General features: G+C 39.6%; 1 protein-coding gene across 5 annotated transcripts in view; it reads left to right on the forward strand.

Annotated features, from left to right (window-relative positions):
* The window catches only part of CEP57L1 (centrosomal protein 57 like 1), a 68,083-nt gene extending 63,286 nt beyond the window's left edge, over positions 1–4,797 (forward strand). For all 5 annotated transcript variants that reach the window (XM_056125441.1, XM_056125443.1, XM_056125442.1 and 2 more), the window contains 3 exons: positions 46–299; positions 2,274–2,418; positions 4,346–4,797. In XM_056125441.1, coding sequence (XP_055981416.1) covers positions 46–299; positions 2,274–2,418; positions 4,346–4,558 — 612 coding nt within the window. In that variant the 3' untranslated portion in view covers positions 4,559–4,797. The remainder of the gene's footprint in view (positions 1–45; positions 300–2,273; positions 2,419–4,345) is intronic.
* Positions 4,798–26,965: the final 22,168 nt, after the last annotated feature.

Here is a 26,965-nt window from a genome sequence, read left to right on the forward strand (position 1 = left end):
ACCGGTTATTTGAAATTATTCTCACCTATTTTTTCCCTCCTGAAGTATGCCTGTGCAAACCTGCACTCTGTGAATGCGGGTGTACAAAACCTCCTGCAGAATAGTCAGCATTATCGCCCACGTACACATAGCCTCCCTGCACCCACTGCTGTGAATGAGGCCAAGCACTTTTACAAATCTACCCGGACAGCTTCCCAATGTACGTCTGCACCTTCTGACTCAGAAAAATTTACTTCCATTTGTGACAACTTGTCTGAACTTTTGAAGGCAATGCAAGATGAGCTGAACCAAATGAGTATGTGAGTATTTCTATTTTTTATAATAATAAACAGTGAAAATTTTAGATTTCTTTTTTTCTTTAATTTGAAGAACAATGTCAACAGTATCACTGAACAATTTTGGGTTTTTTTTTTTTGTTTGTTTGTTTTGTTTTTTGGTTTTGGGCCACACCTTGTCATCAGGAATGACCCCTGGCTGTGCTCAGGGCATTGCATACAATGCTGGGGATTTGATCCAGGTCAGCTTCATGCAAGGCAAGCACCTTACCTCCTGTACCTTTTTTTCCTTTTTTGCCTTATCAATTCTTATAGGCCTTAGACAGTAGGCTTCCTTTCTTTTGGTGAAGGAAGCCCATAAGCCACACCACGCAATACTCAAGGACTATTCCCAGCTCAGAGCTTAGGGATTACTCTTGGTGGAGCCCAGTGAACCATGAGGTGGATCAAACACAAACCTCCTGCATGTGACAAATACACTTCAGCCCCGAGAGTTACCGCTCCGGCCCCTAGATTTGCTTTCATATACATATTTGTCATGATTTTAATTGAGCTTATTGGCACTCTGTATGTTTTCTACTCTATATTGATTTCCCAGTCTAAGAAACTTAAGTATTCCTAGATTAATTAATTAATAATTGTTATGCAACAATTGTTGCTGTCATTCCAGTAGAGACTGGTCGCATTTATTAAAATTCACAAAGTCTTACGAGAAAATTTCTTTTATTTTTATCATTTACTTTTTGTCTTTTATTTAAACAAACTATTTTGTCAGACAAGTCAGAATAACATAGCTCATTTGAGGCTCTGGCCAGTCTCTGCAATTCAAGTTTTAAAGTTTCTATGTAAGATTTTTTGCTGGATGCATATTTTATGCCTAAAGTTTAAAAAGGCACTCAACAGAAAATATGTGATTTGGTTGATCAGCTGTTTGAACTAACACCTCTATGGAAGGTATAACTAGTTTCAGTAACAGCTGGGTAGGTTGTGCCCAACCCCACAGATTTCTCAGGTAAAAACTTTTTTTTTCCCATTTTTTATAATTTTATTTATTGAATCACCGTGAGAGCAGTTAAAAAGTTTTCGAGTTTAAGTCTCAGTCATACAATGAAACACCCATACCTTCACAGGTGCCCATTCTCCACTACCAAAAACCCCAAATACCTCCATCCCACATCCTTCCCCTACCTGTGGGGTGAATGATTTCCACATTACTCTCTCTCTATTTGATTACATTCAATATTTTGACACCAGACCCACCATTATTATTTGGGATTTTACCCACAGTAGTGACCGCGTGATTTTGAAATTCCGAAATTTTAACAATTAAATCTGGAGGGATTTCTGCCAAAACCTGCTGAGTTCCGAGATTTATTCCTGAGTCTCTTGGATCATGATCGTTAAGCAACTTGATCAGGAGCCAGAGAGGCCATTTGTGGGCGGCGAATCAGGGTCTCATTGGGGCGGGGAGGAAAGGGCTGGCTCCACCCCCATTCAGTGAGGCCCTGTGTGTCTCGTCATTGCGGGCCCAAACCTGACTGTCCAATGACCTCTGGAAGATGGCGGCCACCGAGCTGCCAATGGGGAGCAGGCGGTGGGATGGCACCCTTTCCCCCCTGGGGTGGCCCGTCTGAGATAAATATTTATACAGCTGAAATTTTTTCAATGAGCCTACATCAAGAATTTTGAAGTTAAAAGTAAAGAGTATCCTTTTAGGCCTTTAACTAAAGACATTGAAATATTTAACATTTAGCAAGGAACAGCAAGAATTAGGACTGTTTAAGAGACTAAGATATTTCTAGGTCTGTTAATCTCAAATCATAAGAAGCTGTTAATAGCTACTATACATCTAAATGGATGGCCCTAGATAAAGATACTGTCTTTGAAAATTAATATTTAATTCTGGCTAAGATTTATGATTGAACAAAATATTCCTTAATTGTTGCACAGAGAGATACCATAAGCCGTCAAAGTGCTGGACATTTTCTTTTTCCTTAGGGAGCATCAAGAACTATGGAAACAAATGAAGGAAACTAAAAACCCTTCAGTCTGTGAAGACATTGGAGGTAAACTGGAATATTTAGTTAAGAAAATGGAAATTAAAGGAGAACAGATTTCCAAATTGATGAAGCATCAAAAGAGTGTAAGAACGCTTTATTCAAATTTTAATACAAATATATCTAAATTTAGTGTTAGATTTCTGTCTGACCTTCCAAGTTTGAAGTTTGTATGTGCCGTTAGTAGGTTAGTAAACAGTTTATAGATAAAAGTCACTTAAGTGTATTACTAGAGCCATCTGTCCCATTGGAATTACATAGTCTTCTACATCACTCTCAAAGATATTTTAAAACAGGAGCAAGAAAGTTCAGTAATATATGAACTGGCTTTCCCAGAAATCGCAATGTAAAATGATAGCCATGTCCTAAATTTGCCTTTTTATTCCTCCAAAGTTGCCTTTTAGTATTTTTTTCTTTTCCCTTTTTCCTTCTCTAATGTTTTGATGATGTCCCATATGTTAAGGGTCCACTAATTCATAATATTCATACATCATAAACCTGGCATCTCAAGCAACCCTAATCCCAAAATCATTATCATCACTTTCCAAGAACAAGCCAATCTATTCTGTCCCCCAGAGACCTGTATATGTAGAGGCATAGAGTAGGGTGGGAGGAGATTCTACATTTGCATGTGAATTGTTGATAGCAAAAACAGATTTAGCAGTTTTATTAATATTTTAACAAAAGAATCATGGGATATAATAATATTTTAATCCCAGATAATGACTTCATGGGTTGAATTATTACCAATATTGCATACTGGGAGCAGAAAGCAGAGGAAGTCTTTCCAGGAACCCTCAAGTTCCATCATAAAGCCTTCTGCGTAGGGAAAAATCAGCATCCCATTGGTGCATAACTCTAGGTTGATGATATCATAACCTCATAATTAAACTACCACTTTTGTAAGAAATTAATAAAGGATGAAGTGTTTTTGCAACCCTTATTCTACTATGAAAAATAAAGAAAATAAAACTACGAAACTTACAAAGCAAATACTGTCTTTTTTTTTTTTTTTTTCAAATTTTGGGCCACACCTAGATGTGCTCAGGGCTCTGCTCTCAGGGATCTGTCCTGCACTCAGGGATTTACCCTGGCAGTGTTCAGGGGACTATATGTGATGCTGGGAGTTGAACCCGGGTCAAGCATATGCAAGGCAAGTACCTTACCAGCTGTATTCCCTCTAGCCCGAGACATTTTCATTTTATTGATTTTTAACAATAGAGTAAATTTTCTGATATAATTATGTTAGGGTTAAGATTGTATATCTTAGACACACTCTTAGAATCATTTAGAAAAAACTTGAAAGAAATTGTTGTAGAGTCATATTTTTAAAACTTAGTCACCCTGTACAAAATTTATATCTTGGGAAATATTATTTCTAATTTTATAATAATTATACCAGTATAAATGTTGAGCATTTATTGTTGCAAATAAAATAATAAAAAAATTTTCAGAAAATAGAACACTAGTTATTTTGCTAATTTTTAAATTAGTAACTGATAAGTTTTGTTTTAATTCTGCTTATCCAGCTATTATCAGATATTCTTCAATAATACAGAATTACTCTCTTGACTTTTTACTTTTCATACTTAAGAGTGTGTTTATGTAGACAGATGTAAAATACTGCCTGATAGGTCCTTTTTTCTCCTGTTCCAAATTTTTACTCATAGCTCACTTTTCTTTTCTCACAGTGATCAGGCCCTACTTTGACCTTCTCAAATACTTTTTTTTTTTGGTTCAACTCAAAGTTATCCTGGCCTGACTTACTCTCTAGTTGTTAAATATATGCTTTTATTTCACTAATAAATTCCTTTACTGCAAGGATTATTTTATTCATTATATTTCTACCTAACCAGTGCAGTGTTAAGCTTATGAGAGGTGTTGAATAAGTAAAATCTAACAAATTAAGCGATATAATATATGTATATATTTCTATATATATTCACTTTAGTATACATTTTAGTGTAGCCTAATCAACTAAAATGTTGATTTTTTTTTTTTGGTCCTCACCAGGTCCATAAACTACAGCAAAAAGTTCAGAATTCAATGATGATTACAACTTCTGATACTCAACAAGAAGATAATAACCCTAAAGGATCAAAGAACATTAAATTTAACCCTAGAAAATGCTCATTAACTAACTCTCCTCAGAAGAACTCTCATCCAGTACGAGTCCAAAATCTTCAAATGAAATTAAGAAGAGATGATATCATGTGGGAACAGTAAAACATTCACAAAGCTGTCACCTTAAATGAATGCTGCCAATCTTGAAATTCTTTCAGTCTCTGATACTTTGACTTAATTTAATATACCTTTATGAAATTTTGAATTATGTTTTTAGCTTTTATAAAGTGCTAAGTTGTAGTATTTTAAAATTAATGCCTAATTATCTCCTTAGAGTTCCAAATAATAAATGATTGCATTTTTGTTTTTCTTATTGACTTAAAATGCCTAATCTCATACTTTAGGATCATTGTTCACTTTACAGATATTTTAAACTAAAACTCTGAATGTATACTGGATTGATGATTGAGTAAAATTAGAGTACAAGTACCATTTCACTTTTTTATTTAGCAGACTTGTAACTTTAAAAACAAATATATAGGGGCCAAAGAGATAGTACAGCAGGTAGGCTTCTAACCTTACATACAACTGACCTGGGTTCAATCCCTGGCACCACTCATGGTCTCCCAAGCCATCATCAGGTGTGTGTGTCTGTGTGTGGAGGGCGGGGGAGAGGAGAAGTGTTCTCTAAGCACAGAGCTAGGAGCAAGCCCTGAGAACAGTTGGGTGTGGGCCAAACAAAAAAACAAAGCAATGTATGGAACCAGGAATATAGCCCTAGCATGCATAAGGCCTTGAGTTTGATCACTGCTGCACCTGACTTCCCCAAGCACCTCTAGATGTAGCTCTATTGGCCACTCAGCATCAGGAGAAGCCCAAACAATTTTTAAAAATGTTCTAGGGGGTGCCATGCAGCCATGTGGACCCCTCTCCAAAAGGAATTAAATGGTTTTAAATTGTGAGCCACATTCGTTGGTTTGAGGAGGGTTGGGGGAGCACACCCATGCACAGAGGTCAGTCCTTTCAGTGCTCAGGAGACCATATACAGAGTCGGGTCAAATTGGGGTCAGCAGTATGCAAAGTAAGTGCCTTATCCATTGTACCATCTCTCCAATCCCCCACCTCTTTTTATTTGCAATGCCATAGTTACAGTGGTGTTGAAGTCATTGTGTGTAGTTGCAGAGATACGACACCAATCCTTTCACCAGTGGTTGTAAAATCCTTCCACTTTCCTCCCACTGCCCCTTCCCTCTCTGCCTCTCTCCCCCACCCTTAGCTGCCTCAGTTGATTATATTGATTATGTCTGAATTTATTTTCATTTGGGGTTGTGTAATCTCTTTGTTTCTTTATATTCTTACTGAATTTCCTGAATCCACAATTAGGGGAATGTTCAAGCTGTAGATATGAAAGAATTCTTAGGGCAGGACTTGAGGAAGTTATAAGGAAAAAAATTGGGGGTAGAGGGCACATACTCTAGCAGTACTCAGGCTACTCCCAGCTCTGTGCTTAGGGCCACTCCCAGTAGTACTCAGGGAAATCATACAGTGCCAGGGATGAAATCTGGTGGTCTGTTCCATTGTTTCTTTGAGCTCCTTAAACATTCCAAGAGGTTGCTCTTAGCAGTGCTGCAGGGACCATGCAGTGCTGAGCTTCAAACCTAGGCCTCCTGCATGCAAAGCATGCACTCCAGCCTGTTGAGTTATCTTTCCAGCCCTCCACTTTGTCTTCACTCCACTAGAAGATGAGATGTGGAGTTTCTACTCAACAAAAACTCACCAAGACCTTCAAGCGGTCCTGTCTGTCTTTGTTTTCTATGCACTTAGAAAGGTAGCTGAATTATCAATAATAAATTGTTGCTTGTGAAAAAATATTAAAAAATAGAATTGAAATCAATTTAGAAATGCTTGAACTTTTCAGTTAAGAATTGAAAATTGGACCAGAGTGATAATACAATGGGGAGGGTACTTGTCTTGCACATAGCCAACCTAGGTTCAATGCCTGTATTCCATATGGTACCCTGAGCATTGCCAGGAGCGATCCCTGAGTGCAGAGCCAAGATTAAGCCCTAAACATCAATGGTGGTAGCCCAAGCAGCAACAACAACAAAAGGATTGAAAATTGGCAGTCCCAGGACATAACTTAGGCATCAGGGGTCACACCTTAGATGCACAAGGACCCCAGTTCAGTCATTAGCACCTTATGGCTCCTGAACACCAGTAGTTGGTCACCCAGTACATCTGAGCCCAGTGACATCATATTACCAGCATTGAACTGTCCACCCTTGTTGGCTGAGTATCTCTGGGAGTGTCCCCAAGGCCTCCTACCCCCACCAACCTCAAAATAAAAAAATTGAAAACTTGCTTTTAAAGTCAGTTTATTAGTAATAATAATAATAATTAAAAAACCTCAGAATCAGAATCAAATTCTGACTCTGCCATCTAGTTCCTTGGACAATAGAATAACTTTCTAAAGCTTCTTATCTGTAAAGTGTGAACTATATATATAGTACCACTTACAGTACCACTTACTTCATGGGGTTGTTGTGAGGAGTAAATAAAATAACATGCCAAAGCCCCCAGCAGAAGGGTTAGCACTGAGTAAAGACTCAATAAATGTTCAGGCTTACCCTACATAGCAATGTGGTTTGGGGTTCTTGGAACGACATTTATTATGGGGAGACAATAAAGGTCCCTTATTGTTCCATCACAGCTACTGAGGTAAAAATGTGACTGCTCGCAGATTGCAACTCTCCTAGCCTTTGACTCCTGGGGGGGTGGGGGGGGGGGTGGAGCAGACTGTTTCCTTCTTAAACAGACCGTCTATGGTCAGTGTACAGGAGTTGCTGTAGCAACCCCACTGCTCTGCGCTGCCGAGCAGAAGCTCAGTACTGTGCCATTGATTTTGTTCGCTTAAGTGAAAAAAAGGGTGTTTTGTTTTTGTTTTTGTTTTTAATCAAATATCAAAAAGCTAAGGTGGAACTTTCTAGCTCAGCAGGTGTGTCAACTTTGGTGAAACTAGAAAATTGGAGTGTTTGGAGCTGCAGGTATTGTGACTATTCTAATTCTGGAAATGGGAATTAGGATCCTGAATTAACTATATTTGTGGGGATTATTTTTTATTGTATTGTTGATAAAAATAGGATCAGCAGGCAATGCTTAGTCTCAAGTGAGCTACCTAGCTGACTTGTATGACATACTTGTAATTTATTTTTGAGATGTTTGTGGTCTTCTTTCTTTGAAAATACCCTGGGAGAGGGTTGGGGGGGGGGGGGGGGATGTTGGACCACAATTGATAAAGCTCAGGGCTAAACTCCTGGTTCTGTGTTCAGGAATTATCCCTGGCAGGAAGCAGAGGGCCATATGCAGTGCCAGGGATCCAACCCAGGTTGCTTGAGTGCTAGACATGTGCCTTTATCCCCTTTATTATCTTTCTCTGGCCCTGAAAATACAGTTTTAACTAAAAAGTAAAATCCATAGTACATGATAAGACATCAAGAAGTTAAATAAAAATTTGACATGTACTGTGAAAAATTAGACCAAAGGGAGAAAGGCCTTCTGGTCATATGTAGTGGAAGAAGGAGGAAGGAGGCATGCTCACCGGCCATAAGTGTACCAGCTGCCATTGTTGGTGTAGAGTAAATAGTGGAACAGTTAATGGGGTTTCCAGGAACTCTATTCAACTGTAACTAAAGCTGTACCTACTGAGAACATTACATTGTAGTATAGTTTAGATAAGTACAAGTCGATTCCTTGATGGACAAGAAAGTCTTTCTACAGCATAATAGCATCTGTGAGATTTACTTTATTTAAAATCAGTGCTTTCAGGACTTTTCCCCTCTGGAGAAGCCTGTGTTCTCTCTTGAACATGTACTACTCTTGTCCCTCACTTCTCTCTCTCAAAATTTCTTTCAATAAAAATCATTTTGCTTCACTAAAAAAATTCCTCCCATTGATGCCATGGCATTTTTAATGAAAAAGTGGAATGAGAATTAAATTTTTTAATGGATTGATTTTGATGTGAAGAAATACATTTACTTCTTGGTAATTAAATATACCTTGCCAATACCTCAAACTTTTTGTCCTTATACTTTGTTATTGTTAGTTTTTTTTTTCATGGAACTCTTTAATTCTTTTTTTGGGTATTTTGCTATTTAAGAAGAATTAAAAATAAATCATAAAGTTAAAAGTTTAAGATATAGTCTATGCAGAATTTACTTTTATTATTTCTGTCATTTACTGAAGAATCAGGTATTTTTTATGAAATTCTTTTGGTTATTGAATTCTCTTGGTGTAAAATCCTACTGGATACCATTACAATTGTAAATTATTGTCCTACCTCTGAAAACATTTGTTTTGTATTATATACGCATTGTCCATTTTATACGTGTGTGTTTAACAGTTTTAAAGAATACAGAGAAGCAAATAGATTGCTTGTTGTCTTATGCTCTGAGGCAGTTTCTTGACTGTATGTGACTGGTTAATGACCAGTTAACAGCCTTTAATATTGGGAGATTGGCGCAATGAAGTTTGGTCCAAAACAAAAAATAGTAAGATTTTTTTACTAAATCTTGGTTTATATTAATAAAGTTAACCTGTTTGTAGTTCTTCTTTAGCTTTCAGCTGCCTTTTCACCCCATGGCAGTCTTGGTCTAATTTTCATTAGTCCTGTTGATTGAAGATGATATTTCACCTAATAATTTCAAACAAATACTGCCCACAAAACCAGCATTAAATTCAAGAGCCTGACCAAATAAAATGGCTATGTCAGTGGGGGTGGAGGGGAATCAGCAATAAAGACATGAAAAAAATTAAAAAGTCTCAAGCAAATTGATGAACAACGGGAGTACAGTGACAGTGACAGATAATTTATATATCAATTATTAACTTGGACAAAATTATAAAAATTACTTCCAGTCACTTTCCTTAAGAATGTAAGCAGCCCTGCTTCCTCATTCTTCAGTTTCTCATTGGTTGAACCTAAGTCAATGTTTTTCTAAGTGAAGGTCATATCCTATTAATGGATTGTGAAATCAATTTAGTGGTTCAAGTTCAACATTTTAAAAAATGATATACAATTAAAAACATTACAGTGTATCATACATATAGAAAGTAGCCAATGTTTTGTGAAACCTTGTGATAGATTAAAATGAAAATTTTAGTCCTAAATATTATTGGGGATGAAAAATTCAGCTCTTAATAACTGTTCAAATGGATTGCATTTTGTTTGTTTGTTTGTTTGTTTGTTCTGGGGCCAGCAATGCTTAATGTTTACTCCTGGCTCTGCACTCAGGAATTACTCCTGGCTGTGTGCAGGGGACAATATGAGAAGCTGGGGACTGAACCCCGATCAGCCATGTACAAGGCAAGTGCTTTGCCCTCTGTACTCTCTCTCTCAGCCTCTGGATTGCATTTTATTTATTTTTTTTTCTTTTTTGGGTCACATCCAGCAATGCTCAGGAGTTACTCCTGGCTTATGCACTCAGGAATTACTCCTGGCAGTGCTTGGGGGACCATATGGGATGCCGGGAATCGAACCTGGGTCGGCTGCGTGCAAGGCAAACACCCTACCCGCTGTTCTATCACTTCGGTCCCTGGATTGCATTTTAAAGCAATGAAAGAATGAGATTAGAAAATTAAAAGAATAGTACTTCCAAATGCCCTACACTGACTTGTGTCAATCTACTATTTATTTCAGAAAAACTATTCTAAATTCTTAGTATGTTTTACAGATAGAAGTTCTGTTTTAATCAATACATTTCCTAGTCCATAGAATATTCTTAAGCAATAGCCAGTTTATATTGGAGAAGTCTTGTTTTTTCTAATATAGAGACAGATGTATTCAAAATGAATCACAGATGACCCCTGTTCTTCAACTATTTTTACCATCAAGTAACTAACTGCCTCTGTGTAGACTAACCAAGCATGGGTGTTATGGTTAGGAAAGAAATTTGCTCTACAAGTTCTTGAGATAGTTTTTAATCATAAAAATGTTGTTTGTGGGAAAAGAACCATGTTCATGTCTCATATCTGAAATTCCCTGGGCAATCACTATTTGTCTGATCACCTATGGTCAGAAATATTAAAAACACTGGCTATACCTTCAGCTTCTGTAAAAAATATTCTTTTATTCAACCTAATCAAATATTTTTTAAATGGATGAGTAGGGAATTTAAATATCTGACCCCCAAAATGGCTTCACTAAATAGGGCAACTACTTCTGACTGAGAGACTGTATAAGGTAACTACTTCTGACTGACACACTTGATATCCGGTTCAACCTATTTCTTAGTGGCCATATCAGCAAAGCCATTTTGTTCCAGCCTATGGTCAGAAAATAGGAAAAAATGCTGAAAGGGCATGAATGTTAGAATTTCATTATATGTCATTATAATGGAATTCTACCCACTTGTGAATGATTCTTCACTGTTAGAAATTACTAAAGTGGCTTAAGTAATTAAAGAAATTTTTATAGAAATTGTAAGATGAACCTGACTTAGGGCTAGTTGAAATATACTTTTGATAATTCTGAAATAACTCTGGAAAATATATACATACTTTTGACCTAATTTTGCTTAATCAAATCGGATTAATGACTCTTCAGGTTCTGAAAAACATTGGAAGATATTTTTGGTTACTTTAAAGCTAAGTGTATGGTACATTATGGGATTATTTCTCAGAAAAACCTATTTAGTGAACTAGTACAGAATGTGAATCATTTCTTGCCTGAAATATAAAACTGATGTTTACAGGGCAGTTGTCCAGAATCTTCTTGCTGAATTGGAAAATATTTTCACTTTTATTACTGTAGGTCCTTTTCACTTTACAAAAGAGTTCTTTAAAACATAAATCATACTGGTATACAGGAAATTCATTTAAATTTAAAATACGGCTGAAAATTCCACAGAACATTTATGGTTTTATAGTTTATAATTTCTAGTAAAAGTAAATTTAATATTTTCACTGCAAGCTAAAGCTAAAAATATGCAATGTGTGCTATATAATGCATAACACTGTTATTATCTTAAATATTGAATGATTGAACATATATACAAAGCATTATTTTATTTTCCAAAAAATTAACTATGATTTTTTTCTTTGTTTTGTTTTGGGGCCACACCTTGTGATGCTCAGGGTTTACTCTTGGCTCTGCACTCAATAGTTACTCTTTGTGATGCTTGGGGGACCATATAGGACTCCAGAGATCAAACCCAGGTCAGCTACATGCTAGGAAAATGCCCTACCTACTGTACTACCACTCTGGCCCTCTAGCACTGTAGCACTGTCCTCCTATTGTTCATCAATTTGCTCAAGCAGGCACCAGTAATGTCTCCATTGTGAGAATTGTTGCTGTTTTTGGCATATCAAATACGCATGGGGAGCTTGCCAGGCTCTGCCGTGTGGGCAGGATACTCTCAGTAGCTTGTCAGGCTCTCCAAGAGGGACGGAGGAATCAAACCCTGGTCGTCTGTGTGCAAGGCAAACACCCTACCCACTGTGCTATTGCTCAAGCCCTACTCTGGCCCTAGAACTATAAATATTTAAGTTGGATAATTCAGTACTAGAGTTGAAGTTATTTCCAAGTTAATAAATTCTCCATTTTCTTTAACCTCAAAAGTAGCATTTTCCCTGAGTACTACCAGGAGCAATCCCTAAGCACAGACCCAGGAGTAAGTCCTAAGTGCCTCCAGATACAACCTCCCCGCCCCCCCCAAAAAATAATAAAAACTTATTCTAAGATTTTATGTATATGTTTTCTTTCTTTGATAAACTTGAAAGAATTTATATTGGGATTACAAACTTTGATTCTTGTGACATGATTTTTTTAAATATAGAAGTACTGCTATTTATTCAGCCATTGATTAAGATGGTTGAATTGGGCATGAACTCCACATTACTTTTTTTAATTTCAGAATATTAATTTTATTTTATTATTTTATTATTATTCTTTTCCCTCCTTTTTATTGATTCACTGTGAGATACAAAGCTTTCATGTTTGAGCTTGTGACATGATTTAAATATTGGACACCGACACTAAATTTTCAAAGAGCATCGTTTTCTTTTTTTGTTCTTTCACATTTCCGACCTTAAGGAGAAAGAGAGCTGTGTCTTTAGGATTTGGGTAGGATGTTTGCCTGTCAATTTATTTCTCAGAACCTCTTCTGAGCATTTCTATGAACATGCCACCAACAAAAGTGGAGTGATTCCAGTATACCAAAATATATTTGTTGATTCAAACAACCACCCTCTGGAATAAAGCAGAAACTCAGAGACTGATCTACTTCAGGGGATAAAAAAGAAAAAACTTATATGTGAAGGAAGTTCAAGCACGGCCTTATCCAATTAAAAATATGATAACTACTCTTTCTTTTAATTTTTATTGACACCATGATTTACGAGTTGTTTTAGGCATACAATGTTCCAAAACGAATCCCACCACCAATGTCCACAGGATCTCTATATAAAAAATTTATTTTACATTACTTGTTCCAACAAAAAGAAATAGCAAATGAAACTATCATAAAATAAATCCATAAAAGTCAGTGATGATTGATTACTATATGATTTTAACCTATGTAAATAAATCTAAAATAAATTTAAATCATTTAACACAATATAGTATACCACTTATTCTCATTTATGTAACAAGTTTTCAACTCTAGCATCTAAAATATACTGCATTAGGGGACTGAAGCAATAGCACAGCACATAGGATGCTTGTCTTGCACATGGCTAGCCCAGGTTTGGTCCCCAGCATCCCATATGTTTCCCTGAGCACCACCAGGAGTGATTCCTGAGTACATTGTCAGAAATAAAACCTGAGCCCAGCTGGGTGTGACCCAAAACCAAAATCAAACAAAATATATATTGCATTACATTTTGTTTTGTACTTGGATCTTATTGTGTTAATTATCCTATCTTCCTTGTAATATATAAGACAAATATGTGTGCTAATATATTTTAGAGTTTCCATGAAATAGGTTAAACCTACAATTGTAAAATTTACTAACAGTGAAGAAAATTTTAAAATTTAAATGGGAAAATCTGAATAGGCCTGAAAAATTACAAAGTATTTTGTCCTAAGAGAGATAATATTGGTTTTATATTAGAAAATGTTGGGGCTAACCATGCCTGCCCGGAGGGGAAAGGGTGTTGCTCCCTTCTGCCTTTTTCCCTCTGGACAGCAAGATGGTGGCCGCCTCGGAGCTTTTTGGAAAGCCAGGTATGAGCCGGTTGTGACAGGGTGACTGAAACCTCCATGGGAAGGGGTGCATTCTGGGCTTGTCCTTCACACCCTACCGAGGTCACGAGTTGCCCCCCCACGAGCGGCTCTCCAGCACAGCCATGGCTCTAGAGCCACAGAAACCAATCTCATAATTATCTGACTCTTGGCAGAAATAGTTCCAGACATAATAAGTAAAATATCAGAAATCCAAAGTCTCAATAGTGGCCACGTGACATCATTTGATTCTTGTAACTAGCTATAGAAACAAATTATTTCACAATGCCTTTGCAACAGGTCTGATTTGGGGGTGTAAACTCTAAATAATAATGGTGCATCTTTTGTCGAAACAATGAATCTAATCAAAGTAAATAAATAAATAAAAATAAAAGGTTGTAAAAAAAAGAAAATGTTGGGGCTGGAGAGATATCACAGTGGGTAAGGCATTTGCCTTACCCAACCCGGGTTCGATTCCCAGCATCCCATATGGTTCCCCAAGCACCATCAGGAGTAATTCCTGAGTGCAGAGTCAGGAGTAATCTTTAAGCATCGCCAGCTGTGACCCAAAAAGCAAAATAAATAAGAAAATGTTATAGATGCTGTTTGAGTTCATTAAATAAAACATTTCAACTAAAAAATCTCAACAGTTGTTAAAAATCTGATCAGAGAACTGTCAATATAAGTGAGAATTCATTATTTTATTTTGAAAATTTATAGAATCCCTTGACAATTGAGGAGTATATACCTTTCTTAATCTAGTAGATGGCAACCATAAGCACCGTGAGTAAGTTCCAATACTCAATACTGTTAATCGTCGATTGCCTCGAGCAGGCCCCAGTAACGTCTCTTTCATCCTAGCCCTGAGATTATATTCAGGGCTCTTTAGGAGAATGAGACCCATCATTGTTACTGGTATTTGGCATATTTGGTAGGCCACGGGGAGTTTGCCAGACTCTGCCCTGTGGGCAGGCTACATTCGACAGCCTGCAAGTTTGTCCAAAGTAGGAATGAGATAATAAGATGTCGCGCGGCCGTAGTGTAGTGGTTATCATAATAAGATGTCGCGGTTTCCGTAGTGTAGTGGTTATCACTCAATACTAGGTGCCCAGAAATTCGTCTTATTTTTTTATTAGTGAGACATCATGAGGTACAGTTGTAGGCTTACAAATTTTTGTGCTTGGGTTTCAATTATATAATGATCAAATACCCATCCCTCCACCAGTGCCCATTTCCCACCACCACGGATCCCAGTATCCCTCCCACCCCCCATCCCCCCCATCCCTCCCTGCCTCTGTGGCAGGGCATTCCCTTTTGTTCTCTCTCTCTTATTGGGTGTTGTGGTTTGCAAAAGAGGCAATGGGTGGCAATCATGTTTGGTCTATAGTCTACTTTCAGCATGCTTCTCCCAATCATCTTATCTTTTAAAGAAGCTCCTTTAATGCTCCTTAAAAACTGGTTTCTGCGAAAGTAGACTATGGACTGAACATGTTTGCCAGTCAATGCCTCTTTTGCAGACCACAACACCCAAAAGGAGAGAGAGAACACAGGGGATTGCCCTGCCACAGAGACAGGGGGGATGGGGGGATGGGGGTGGGGGGGATATTATCCATGGTGGTGGAAAATGGGCACTGGTGGAGGGATGGGTATCTGATCATTGTATAATTGAAACCAAAGCACAAAAAATTGTAAATCTACAACTGTAAAAAAAAATAAAATAAAATAAAGGGAAAAAAAAACTGGTTTCTGGTCATGGAGCAATAGTACAGCAAGTAGGGTGCTTGCCTTGCATGTGGCCTACTGTGCTTCGATCCCCAACATCCCATATAGTCCCTTGAGCACCGCCAGGAGTTATTCCTGAGCACAGAGCCAAGAGTAATCCCTGTGCATCTCCAGGTGTGACTCAAAAAAAGAAAAAAAAAAAGAAAGAAGAAAAAGAAAACTGGCTTCAGGGTATGAATTCCCTAAGCTGTTGCCTGTCCCTGAAGCTCTTGGCTCCTTAAAAAATTGGGCCAAGTATCATTCCTTCAAATCTAAACAATAATCTAGCTGGATAGAGTATTCTTGGTAAGGTGTTCATTTCACTGAGTTTTTGTTATATCCCTCTGGCTCGTAGTGTCTCATTTGATAGAACTAATCTGAGTCTTACAGGCTTTCCTTTGTATGTAAATACCTTTTTTGATTTTGCTGCTTTCAATACTCTGTATCTATCTTTATATTTAGTCATTTTCAGCACAGTGTGTCTTGGAGTTTTCCTAGTTGAGTATTTTTTTCTGGAACTTTTAGGGACTCTTGGATCTCAGTGCCTGTATTGAACTCCAGGAAATTTTATCAATGATTTCTTTAACTATTGTTTCTTCATCAAATTTACCTTTTTGTTCTTTGGGGATTCCAATGTTTCTTATATTGCTCTTCCTAAACTCATTCATAGTTCTCTGATATGTTGTTCGCTTCTTTTTAGACTATTTTCCACCTTTAGTTGTTTTCTAACGATTTCCTCCTGCCTCTTGGGGCTCCTTGATCTTTTTCCCTCAGCTTCTTCTTTTTTTTTTTTTTTTTTTTTTTTGCTGTTCAGAGCTTCTAGTGAGGTTTTGTATGTTTGCTTTTTTGCTTTTGGGTGGGAAGGAGGTGTGGGTCACATCTCGCGGTGCTCAGGCTCAGGACTTTGACTCTGCACTCAGGGATCACTCCTGGCAGTGCTGAGGTAGTAGGGGGGACCATATGGCATGCCAAGATCAAACTGGGTAAGCCACCTATCAGGGAAGAGTTCTATCCTGATGTACTATCATTCCAGCTCCCTGCTGAGTTATTGTATCACCTACCATTTCTGTCCTTTCTGATTGTAGTAGTTTTTTTCATTTTGACTCTTATACATTCTTGTGCTTTGCTGACTACCTGTGCTATCATTTCTTTGAGCTCTTTAAACATCCTCATCTGATGCCACTGAAGTCTGAGGATGCACTGAGCTGGTTGGTGTCATTTGTGCCTTCTATGAGACAGTTTTCATTCATTTTTTTTGAAAAGTACATATTTTAAATTTTTTTATTGAATCACCATGAGAAACAGTTACAAAACTTTCTTGTTTGAGTTTCTGTCATACAACGATCCCTCCACCAGTGCACATTTTCTACCATCAATGCCCCCAGTATTCCCTCCCGCTCGCAATTTCCAAACCTTCCCCTTCCTCTATGGCAGACAAGTTCCCCCATACTCTCTCTCTCTCTCTACTTTTGGGCATTATGATTTGCAATATAGATACTGAGAGGCTATCACATTTGGCCCTTTACCTACTTTCAGCGCACATCTCCCATCCCGAATGATTCCTCCAACGGTCACTGACTTAGTGATCCCTTCTCTATTACAGCTGCCTTCTCCCCCCAGCTCATAAGGCAGGCTTCCAACTATGGAGCAATATTCCTGGCCCGAGTGTCTACTGTCCTTGGGTGTTAATCTCATATTATGTTATTTTATATTCCACATATGAATGCAGTCATTCTATGTCTTGTTTTCATTCATTGAGCTTGGTGGGCTTCTCTGTGTCCCCTCCACTGGTTTATAGTGTTAGGGGTGAGTCTTTGCAATTAGACCCCCTGGAAGATGAGGGATTAGGCCAGGAGTTGCTCTCTGCCTTCTCTGTCTGACTTCACCAAATGACAGAAAGTAAAACTGCAAGCAGCATGTAATTAGTGAAGTAAGCCTATCGCAACGAAACACTTCAGGATCCGTGGTGTGGGCCCATTAATATGGTGTGGAGGCTGCTGGGACTTAGCTGAAGAGTTGGCCTCTGCCTCCCATTCCAGAGTAGGCCCAGTGATACAGCCAAAGACTAGCATCCCGGATGGTAGAGCAATAAGCAGAAGTTGGGGTGCTATGGTATGGGCCCATTAATAAGACCCAACAAATATTTAAAAGAAAAAAGCAGCCAACACAATTACCAAGGGGGTCCCCCCAAATGTAGTTATTTTCATTATAGTGAGAACGGTTGTCTTACTGATCAGTTTAAAAAGCAAAATTCACAAATTTAAAGACCTAAGGCAAGAATGAGAGCACAATGAATGAGGTTGCCTTGTACACAGCTGACCCAGGGCTGATCCCCAGCACCCCATAAAGTCCCCCAAGTATGCCAGGAGTGATCCTTGAGTGCAGAGCCAGGGTTAAGCCCTGAGTACCCCAGGTGTGAAACAAAAACAAATTTTTAGAGATCTAAAATTTGGCTTTACTAAAGAGTTCACCAACTTTTCAGCAAGAAGACTGTAAAAGCTTCCACAAAAATGGAGGATTTTTTTTTTCTAGTCAGAAGAGGGGGGTACTTTGTGATTAGATAAAACGAGAGGCTCATCCAGTCAGGCCCTGCGCTAGGAGGAGAGGAAAGTTTCTCAGGCCTGTACAGACTTAGGGTTGAATTGAGGGGACATGCCCAGGAGGGGCTGGAAGTGTTCTTTGGGTGGATGCTGAGTTGTGTATGTTTGTAGCTGGGTTTTGTTTGTTTGTTTTTTGATTTGTTGTTGTTTTCTATTAAATCCTAAGTATTTTTTATTATTGTTTTTTGAGTTTCTATGATGTACAATATTGTTAATAGATGGTTTCCAATATACCTAATTCCAGCATCATGCCCATCACTGACTATATTTACCTCCGTCCCCCAAGGACTCCAGTGTTCCTCCCTTTCAACACCTCCCCCCAACTCAGTTGTGTGGATTCATTCTCTTGTTGTATTTCCTTTGGCAATTTGTTGCTACCATCTTTGCATCTTTAAGTCCCACATATGACAACAAGCATTCAACCCCTTTTTTGTGTGTCTACCCCTTATTTTTAATTTTACCAACCAAAGAGGTTGTCATGTATCACTAGACATGAGCATCACCAAAATAAGGGATAAAGGTCTTTTTAGTAGTGTCATTTTTAGTAGTGTCATTTAAGCACACGTTTTCATTTCCTTAGGGATTGAGAACCAGATAAGGTGAGTGTTTTTGCTGGTGTTACTTTTGCTCGGGATTGCAAAATTTGTTTTCAGGGATTCTCCAGACCATCTTTGCAGTGGTTCAATTTCTCATTTAAAGGCTACACAGACCTCGGAATGAACTCAGGTTACTTCTCATGGTTATGGCTTTTTATAGCAAAATGGAAACAGACTTAAACTAGCAACTTTGGCACAGGGCAAAGTCCAGGAGGCACTGGCAGAAGCTAGATTGTCATCCTCCAGGGTAGTTGTGCTCTTAATTTCCCCAGCAGCAGTGTCTGATGAGACACCTGGAGTACTGCCAAGCAGGCGAGGGCCTCCAAACAACGGCGTCCATGCTTTTCTTGTGGCAGGTCACACAGGCACAGCTGACAGCCATCTGGCCGAACTTCAGTCCCCAGCTCCAGAGATCAACAGATACCACACAGGCTCAAGGTCCCACCATTAATCATGTGGCTGGCACTGACCAGCTGGCCTGACCTAAGCACTCCCAAAACGTTCGCTGTTTTCCCCCTTCTCCTTCCTTTCCCTCCCCTCTATTGTGAGGACAGGTTCACACACTTGGCTGATGCTCACTGGGAGTCACAGACTTTTGTCGTGGTAATCATGCGCACTTGATCACAGTGCACCAGAGAAAGAATGTTGTTATAGCACTGGGGAACCCAAACAGCAGTACCAGCAGGATCTGACAGCACTCAGCAACACGGGCATCTAGTGCTATTCTGGGATTCAACTCAACTTCCTACCTCCCTCCAGCAAGACAGGCCCTCTGCCCCTGAGTCAACCCCTTTCCCAACAGAAACATTCCTTTTCTTTTCCCCATTTAAAAATAATTTTAAAAAATGGAATCACAATAAGATACAGTTACAAGATTGTTTATGATTGGTTTCAGTCATTTCAGTCATATAACACCCATCCCTTCACCAGTATACATTTTCCACCACCAATATCCCCAGTTTCCCTCCCACCAACCCCACCCCACCACTAGCCTGCCTCTATTACAGGCACCTCTCTCTCTCTCTCTCTCTCTCTCTCTCTCTCTTTCTCTCACTCTATTCTCTCTTTCTCTCTCTCTCTCTTTCTCTCACAACCCCCTTGGGCATTATACAGTCATTCTATATCTGTCCCTCTCCTTCTGACTCATTTCACTCAGCATGATACTCTCCATGTCCATCAATTTATAAGCAAATTTCATGACTTCATTTTTCCTAACAGCTGCATAGTTTACACAACGGAATACTACCCAACAGAAACATTCTTATTGGGTAACCTGGTACAGCAAGGGCCTAGAAGCTGGCAAGAGTGAAGCCCTTAGAATGTGAACTGTTTGTATGACAAATCGTGTGTGAACCCTTGACTGTATGTGTTGTTTTGCCTTTCTATCTCTGGCATTGCATTGCATTGCTTACCCATCATGACTAAGTGTCAAAATTTCCCTCCAAATTGCCTCCTAAGGCATTTTGTCATTGTCCCCTTCCCTTGTGGTCACTGCTGCTGTGATACCCAGAGGCTGTCTTCAGGGCTCATGCTCTGGGTCACGATGCTATCACATATGCTCATCGGGGCTCACATCTTTAGCTATGGTGTTCACATGCATTTTTGGTTCCAGGGCTTGCGAATGGTCATACACTTGGTTGTGGTGTTCACATATGCGCCCACCAAAGCACAGTTTTGAGCACATAAATTTGCTTAATGATTTTCTGCTTCCACATCATTATTTTGATGTTTTATTTGGTCAGTTTTATTTTATAGGTATGATTTAAAAATGATGCTTACTACAGGGGCTTCCTTATAATCTGTTTAGTAAAAGCAGAATCATGCAATACTCCAATTTAGAGTTAGTGTTGGAGATTTTGAAGTCTATAGGGTGATCTTTGATATGTAAACTGTTGCTCTTACCAACTTGTAAACTGAGATGAGGAACCAAGAACTATCCAGTTCATGTGAACCAAGTTTCCAGAACATTGTTTAGTAATGGGCTTGCCCTACTTTATCTAATGTGACTTGAGATATGGTCCAGGTTACAGAAGTAATGTATTGTTAGCCAATAATTATACTGAGGGGGAAACTGTATTATGGAAACAGCATTCTATTGCTGTAGCACTGGGGTTCACAAACAGCAGTGCTACCAGGATCTGACAGCACTCAGTACATGGGCATGTAGCATCGCTCTGAGTTCAATTCAACTTCCCACCTCCTGCCAGCAAGACAGGCACTCTGCCTCTGAGCCAACCCCTTGCCCAACAGAAACATTCTCCCTTCCCACCCCCTTCCCCTTTAAGAAGAATTTATGGATAGAGTAGACATTAGTAGTCTCCAGATTCTTTTAATTTTTTTAAATCCCATACAAAAAATTGTCACCGGCAAGCAAAATGTTCCTTTTGTTGAGGATGGAGTGCTCCAAAGAAGTGCTCAGGAGTGAGAGCCCCAGAAGCTACTTGGGGCAGCTCTACAGGCCTGATGTCAGTGCTTGGGAAGACACTCTTCTATCCTCAGGCCCAGAAGGACTTAGGTGCCAGGAACTGAGCTCTTCTCCAGCTCTCCTGAGTGCCAGCCTTTGAAGTTACCTCCTCAGCCTAAAATATTCCCTTTCAAAAAATAATAATTTTTTAGCACTTAGTTTTGCCAGTCTTTGTATTTTGACATGAGTATGCTTCTGTCCAACCTGAAAGCCACACAACTGCTAAAATATCTTTATTTTTATATGAATACATTTTACTAGTCATTAACCTAGACTGAACTTTCATTGTTATGTAATTCTTCTCACATTGAGACCCTGATAAACAGGATGACTTTGACAGTGATTTTGAGCTAATGAATAATCTGGAGTCTACCACCACCATCTCTGGATATTTTTGTCATCCGCCCTTTTATGGGATAAATTACAAAACAGCTGTGGCTTCTGAACAGCTGTATGGGAAGCCCCACAGATAATTTTGGTATGAAGCACATAGTCTATTGTTCTGGATTTGGGAATGAATTGGGAAATGCAATATCAAAAAAAGTCGTCAGAGTAGAGAAGATATGAGTAAAACGACTCCATAAAAAGGGCTATAGGCAACACTTAAAATGAACTAAGCATTCTTGACCCTGGGGTGGTTAGAGCAGTCCTTTGAGTATTATAAAGTTATATCAGTACTATGGGAAACTGTGATGCCTTAGAAAGCCTTATTTAAAAAAATAAAATGTAAGTATCACTTAATGATATTTACTAGGAAGTTTTTCAAAGATGAGGGACTTCAGTCACTGTACAAAGTACTATCAAAGTTACAAAATGTTAAGGTCTCTCACAAATCTTGATAACATAGCATACCTCTTGTATTGGACACAAACTACCTTTCTTTTTTTTTTTTCTTTTTGGGTCACACCCAGCCAATGCTCAGGGGTTACTCCTGGCTCTGCACTCAGGAATCACTCCTGACGGTGCTTGGGGGACCATAATATGGGATGCTGGGAATCGAACCCGGGTCTGCCACGTGCAAGGCAAATGCCCTACCTGCTGTGCTATTGCTCCAGCCCCCAAACTACCTTTCAATGGTAGTTTGTTCAGTGTAGATATAGACTCAAAGATAAATTTGTCAACAGGAAGAAAATCCAAATTCTATGGTGGGAAAGATAACTCAGCAGGCTGAGCACATGCTTTGCTTGCAGGAGGCACGGATGGATTCAGTGTTGAGTATCACAGGCCACGAGTTCTGGGAGATACCACCAGGACTATACCCAGCAGTGCCAGAGGCATGGGGGCCAGGAATATGGGGCCAGGGTTCATTTTGGTGTTCCTGCATACACAGCAAGTGTTCCAACCCTTTGAACCATCACCCCCACTCAATATACAACATTGATTTTAAACAGATTTATTCAGCCAGTCTAATTTGTTTAATAATTCATCTGAATTAGTAATATGAAGATTTAAACTTTTTATTAGTCACACGAAATAAAAAGCCTTTCAATTTTGTTTAAAAATAGTAAAGTTTTCTTCTCTGCTTTCAATTTGCATTTCATTACTTGTCATTTTGCAAACAAGGTTATTAAATTACCTCATAGCTAAGTGTTTTTCTTGTGCATGTAAGAGATGAGTCATTGGACTTAAAGCAATGAAAGTTCAGTATTTCCTGTCTTATTTTTGAGGGGGCTCAGTTGGCAGTGCTCATGGACTACTCCAAGTTCTGTGCTCTGGGGTTGCTCCTTCAGTGCTCTAGGAGCTATGTGGTGCCTGGGATCTAATGCAGGTCTCCTGATGTAAAGCACACACTCCAGCCAGTGGAGCTTCTCTCTGGCCTTCATCTATTTTTAAAATATTCTTGAGTACTATGGTCAAAGAGATAGTTCAGTGGCTAACCTGTATTTGATTCCCAGTGTCCCATTCAGTTCCCTGAGCTCTCCAGGAATGATCCCTGAGTGCAGAGCCAGGAGTAAGCCCTGAGCATTTCTGGGTGTGGTCCAAATGCAAAATAAATAAAAATTTTGAGTTCTTCTATTTTAAATTTATAAAGTTTTTTTTAGTTCCTGTAAGCCAACAAATAATAAATTCAGTAACATTTAAGAGACTTTATCACCCAATTTTCCAGCAGAGCATGGGTTCTCAAATTCATACTACTGACATTTTGAGAAGGAAACTCTGTGCTGGAGAAGGCTCTCAAGTGCCTTGTAGGATATATTTGCACCCTTGTCTTCAACCTATAAGATATCACAAAGTTTTGACTGCAATAGCCAATAATGTGTCACACTACTGCAAAATATGCCCAGGGCAATACAAGATCCCCATCATCCCAGTGGAAGACCACTGTTCAGGCAGAGCATGGTGCTCTGAAGATATATGCCCTGCTTAATGGGTCAATCCAAGTTATTTTTTTTCTTTTTGGGTCACACCCGGCAATGCACAGGGGTTATTCCTGGCTCTGCACTCAGGAATTACTCCTGGCGGTGCTCAGGAGACCATATGGGATGCTGGGAATCGAACTCAGGTTGGCTGCGTGTAAGGCAAACGCCCTACCTGCTGTGCTATTGCTCCAGCCCCATTCCAAGTCATTTTTAATTGACTTGCCCTCCAAGTGTCACTCAGTAACCCACATGGCTAGGAATAAACGCTGAGCACTACTCAACAAAATAAAACAAATCAGCATCTAAAAACAGCTCCTCCCCCCACACCAAATTTGTCATTTTTCTATTCTCTGTGGAGAGGAAGCATGAGGAATTCATGAGGAATCACATGTTGTCTTGGTCTCGAAGGTGTTTACAGGTCTCTAGTTGTCCACGCTGCAAAGGTTGGTTATGGCATTGACTTTCTGTTTTTGGCTTTTGTTTTTGGGCCACACCTGGTGGTGCTCAGGGATCACTCCTGCCAATCTTCAGGGGATCGTATGTGGTATAGGAATGTAACAGGATTAGCCACCTGCAAGGCAACCACCGCACCTCCTGTTGTCTCTGTCTCTCTGTCTCTTTGTCTCTCTGTCTCTCTTTGTCTTTGTCTCTGTCTCTGTCTCTCTCACTATCTCTGTTTCTCTGTGTCTCTGTGGTCTGAGCACTGCTTTTCTGAATCATTTGTTTATCAACAAAGCTTATAGTTTCTTTTATTTTGGGAACTTGAACTAAGCACAGTGCCCTTTTTGGAGGTCTGGAGGCCCATGCCTTGCACAAACGAGGTCTTGACTTTGATCCACAGCGTGACCTGTCCCCGTCAGCACTGAGCATCACTGGGATGACAATACAGTCAGGCTCCCACTAGCAGGAGTGGATCCCAGACACACACACACACACACACACACACACACACACACACACACACACACCAGCACCTCCAGGAGACTCCTATTTTTAAAAAAAAATCCTTGGAAGCAGAGTGATAGCATATCAGAAAAGCCACTTGCCTTGCACATGGCTGACCTGTATTCGATCCCTAGTATCCCAAAGCACTGCCAGGAGTGGTCCCTGAGTGCAGAACCAGGAGTAGCCCCTGAGCATCAGAAGATGTGGTATAAATAAATAAATCATTTCATGTGAAAATACTGAGCAATTATTACTTAAAGAAAAAAAAAGAACTATGGCAAATCATCAAAAATTGACATGAGAGGCAATAAGATTGCTCCAGTGGTAGAGCAATGGCCAGCGTTGAGGGTCTCCATGCGGTTCCTGGCACCACGTGAGTCCTCCCAGTCACCCTCAGGTGAAGCCCCTACAAAATACTGATATTTTATTTCATATACTCAAAATTAATAAAATGTTGTTAGCTATCTTAATTTTCAAACATTTGACTGAGAAAACAAAAGAGAGAAGCAATACAACAAAACTGAATTTGCAAGGGTTTCAGTGAGATGTTCAGTAACTACAAAGCTCACTTTGTCAGCCCTGGAGCCATGCAGACAGAATTACGCTCTTCTGATCTAGGTACGAATAGATTTCAAATCACAAAAACAGCATCAACAAAAACAACCCTGCTGAATTGAGGAAGAGGAAAATAGAAAGTGAAGAGGATTGTGGTTCACTGGCTCCAAATACCTCAGAGGGAGCCTCCTTTTATAAACAGACCTTGGTTTCCCCTAGAGAGATATTAGGTCAGTTTTCCTCAAAATACACATTGTAGTCCACGATGGTACTTCTCATTGATTCATAGTGGGATGTGGCCCAGAGTTTGCTTTTCATGGAACCGGGTAGAAAATGTCAGAGTACCTTTTTTTCTCCTTTAGCTGTTGTGGTTGCTGTTTGGAACGCCACGCCTAGCAGTTGCTCAGGATTTACACAGTGCCAGGAATCAAAGCCAGGGCCTTTGCATGCCAAACACGCCTCAAGCACATGAGACACGTCCCTGGCTGCCCAAAGCATGTTGTGTGGTACTCATCAAGGAGTGCTGAAATGTCTGCTTCACTTACAGGATCTAGTGAAAAGTCTGTGCCTCCCCTAAGGCCAATAGAGTCCAGAGGCATCTGTTGGGAAGTTACAAATGCAACAAAGACTAGATGCACCAAGAATTTGAAAAGGAAGAGCCTTGCTCTGTGAGCTGATCATCTCCCTGCTCTTTGCTTCCTCCAGGCACAATAAGTGACTCTGGTTCTGGCAAAAGCAGCTCAGAGAGTTTTGATTGTCATGGATCCAAACATGACAGATTTGACTCCAAGGAAGTCAGAAGCACACCTTAGTTATTTGCAGAATGCTGGGGTATAAAATAAACCAAGTGGTCAGAGAGTAGTACAGAGGTTAAGGCACTTGCCTTGCATTCAGCTGACAGCTGACATCAGTATTGTAACCATAGTGTCTAAAGACCAAAAAAAGGCCCCACCATAGAGACAAGATGAAGCACGGGGAAGGAAACTGGAACATTGGTGGAGGGAAGTGGTGTTGGAACATTGTACGCCTGAAACTCAATCTTGAGTAACTTTGGAAATTACAGTGTCACCATTAAAAAAAAATTATAAAGACAGTTTTGGTCCAGTCCAAAAAAATTTAAAAAATGAGGGCCCAGTGCCTCTTTGACTCACGGTGAAATGAAAGTGAGCATATTCCCTAGCCCACCCCTCCCTCCCCATACACACATACAATCTGACACACCCCCCACCCCAGCCCCTCCATGAATAGATCCACATCTTTATAATGCTGAGCACAGCCATGGGTGCCTCCAGGCTGATCCTCCTCATAGATCCTGTCCAGGACTGACCACTCCATGCTTTCTGAATACTGTGCCTGGCTGTGTATCGCCCTACCCTATGCAGGAGGATGGCTTCTCCTTCCTGAGCTGTGAAGTCATCAGGAAATGAAGCAGAATGTCCATCCTTGGGGAGAGGAATCCACCGGTCTGGGCTGCCTCTGCTCTTGGCAGTGGTTGGAATGCAGCTGTTAAGGCAGCTGTTTAACTCTTTGCACAACTTGAAAAGACACTGACAAGAAGCAAATCTGTTTCATGAAGCAATTTTCTTTTCTTTTCTCTTTAATATTTTTATTTTACAAAGTAGTTCACAATATTTGATTACATTTGATATTCAAACATGAATCCCACCACCATTGCACCTTCCCACCACCATTTTCAGATGTTTTCATGTTGAGCCCCAACCCCCGCCCCAAAGCAGAACTGAAATAATAAATTTTGTTTTGTCATGAAAAACCGCTGAAAATTCTACAAAAATTTTCCTTAGAGGAAAGAGTATAAAGATTGTTGTATTTTACCAAAGGTCCACTCTTTTATAAGAGGTCACTAACACATTGCTAAAGGTTGAGCCTTGTGTGCTTATATTAATTAATTAAAGGCCCTCCCATTGATCGTCGATTTGCTCGAGCGGGCCCAGTAACGTCTCCATTGGAGACTTTGTTGTTACTGTGTCTGGCATATCGAATACTCTCGGTAGCTTGCCGGGCTCTCCGAGAGGGGCGGAGGAATCGAACTCGGGTCAGCCATGTTGGCCAC

The sequence above is a fragment of the Sorex fumeus genome, unplaced genomic scaffold, assembly GCF_029834395.1.
Source record: "Sorex fumeus unplaced genomic scaffold, SorFum_2.1 ptg000054l, whole genome shotgun sequence".
Lineage (NCBI taxonomy): Eukaryota > Metazoa > Chordata > Mammalia > Eulipotyphla > Soricidae > Sorex > Sorex fumeus.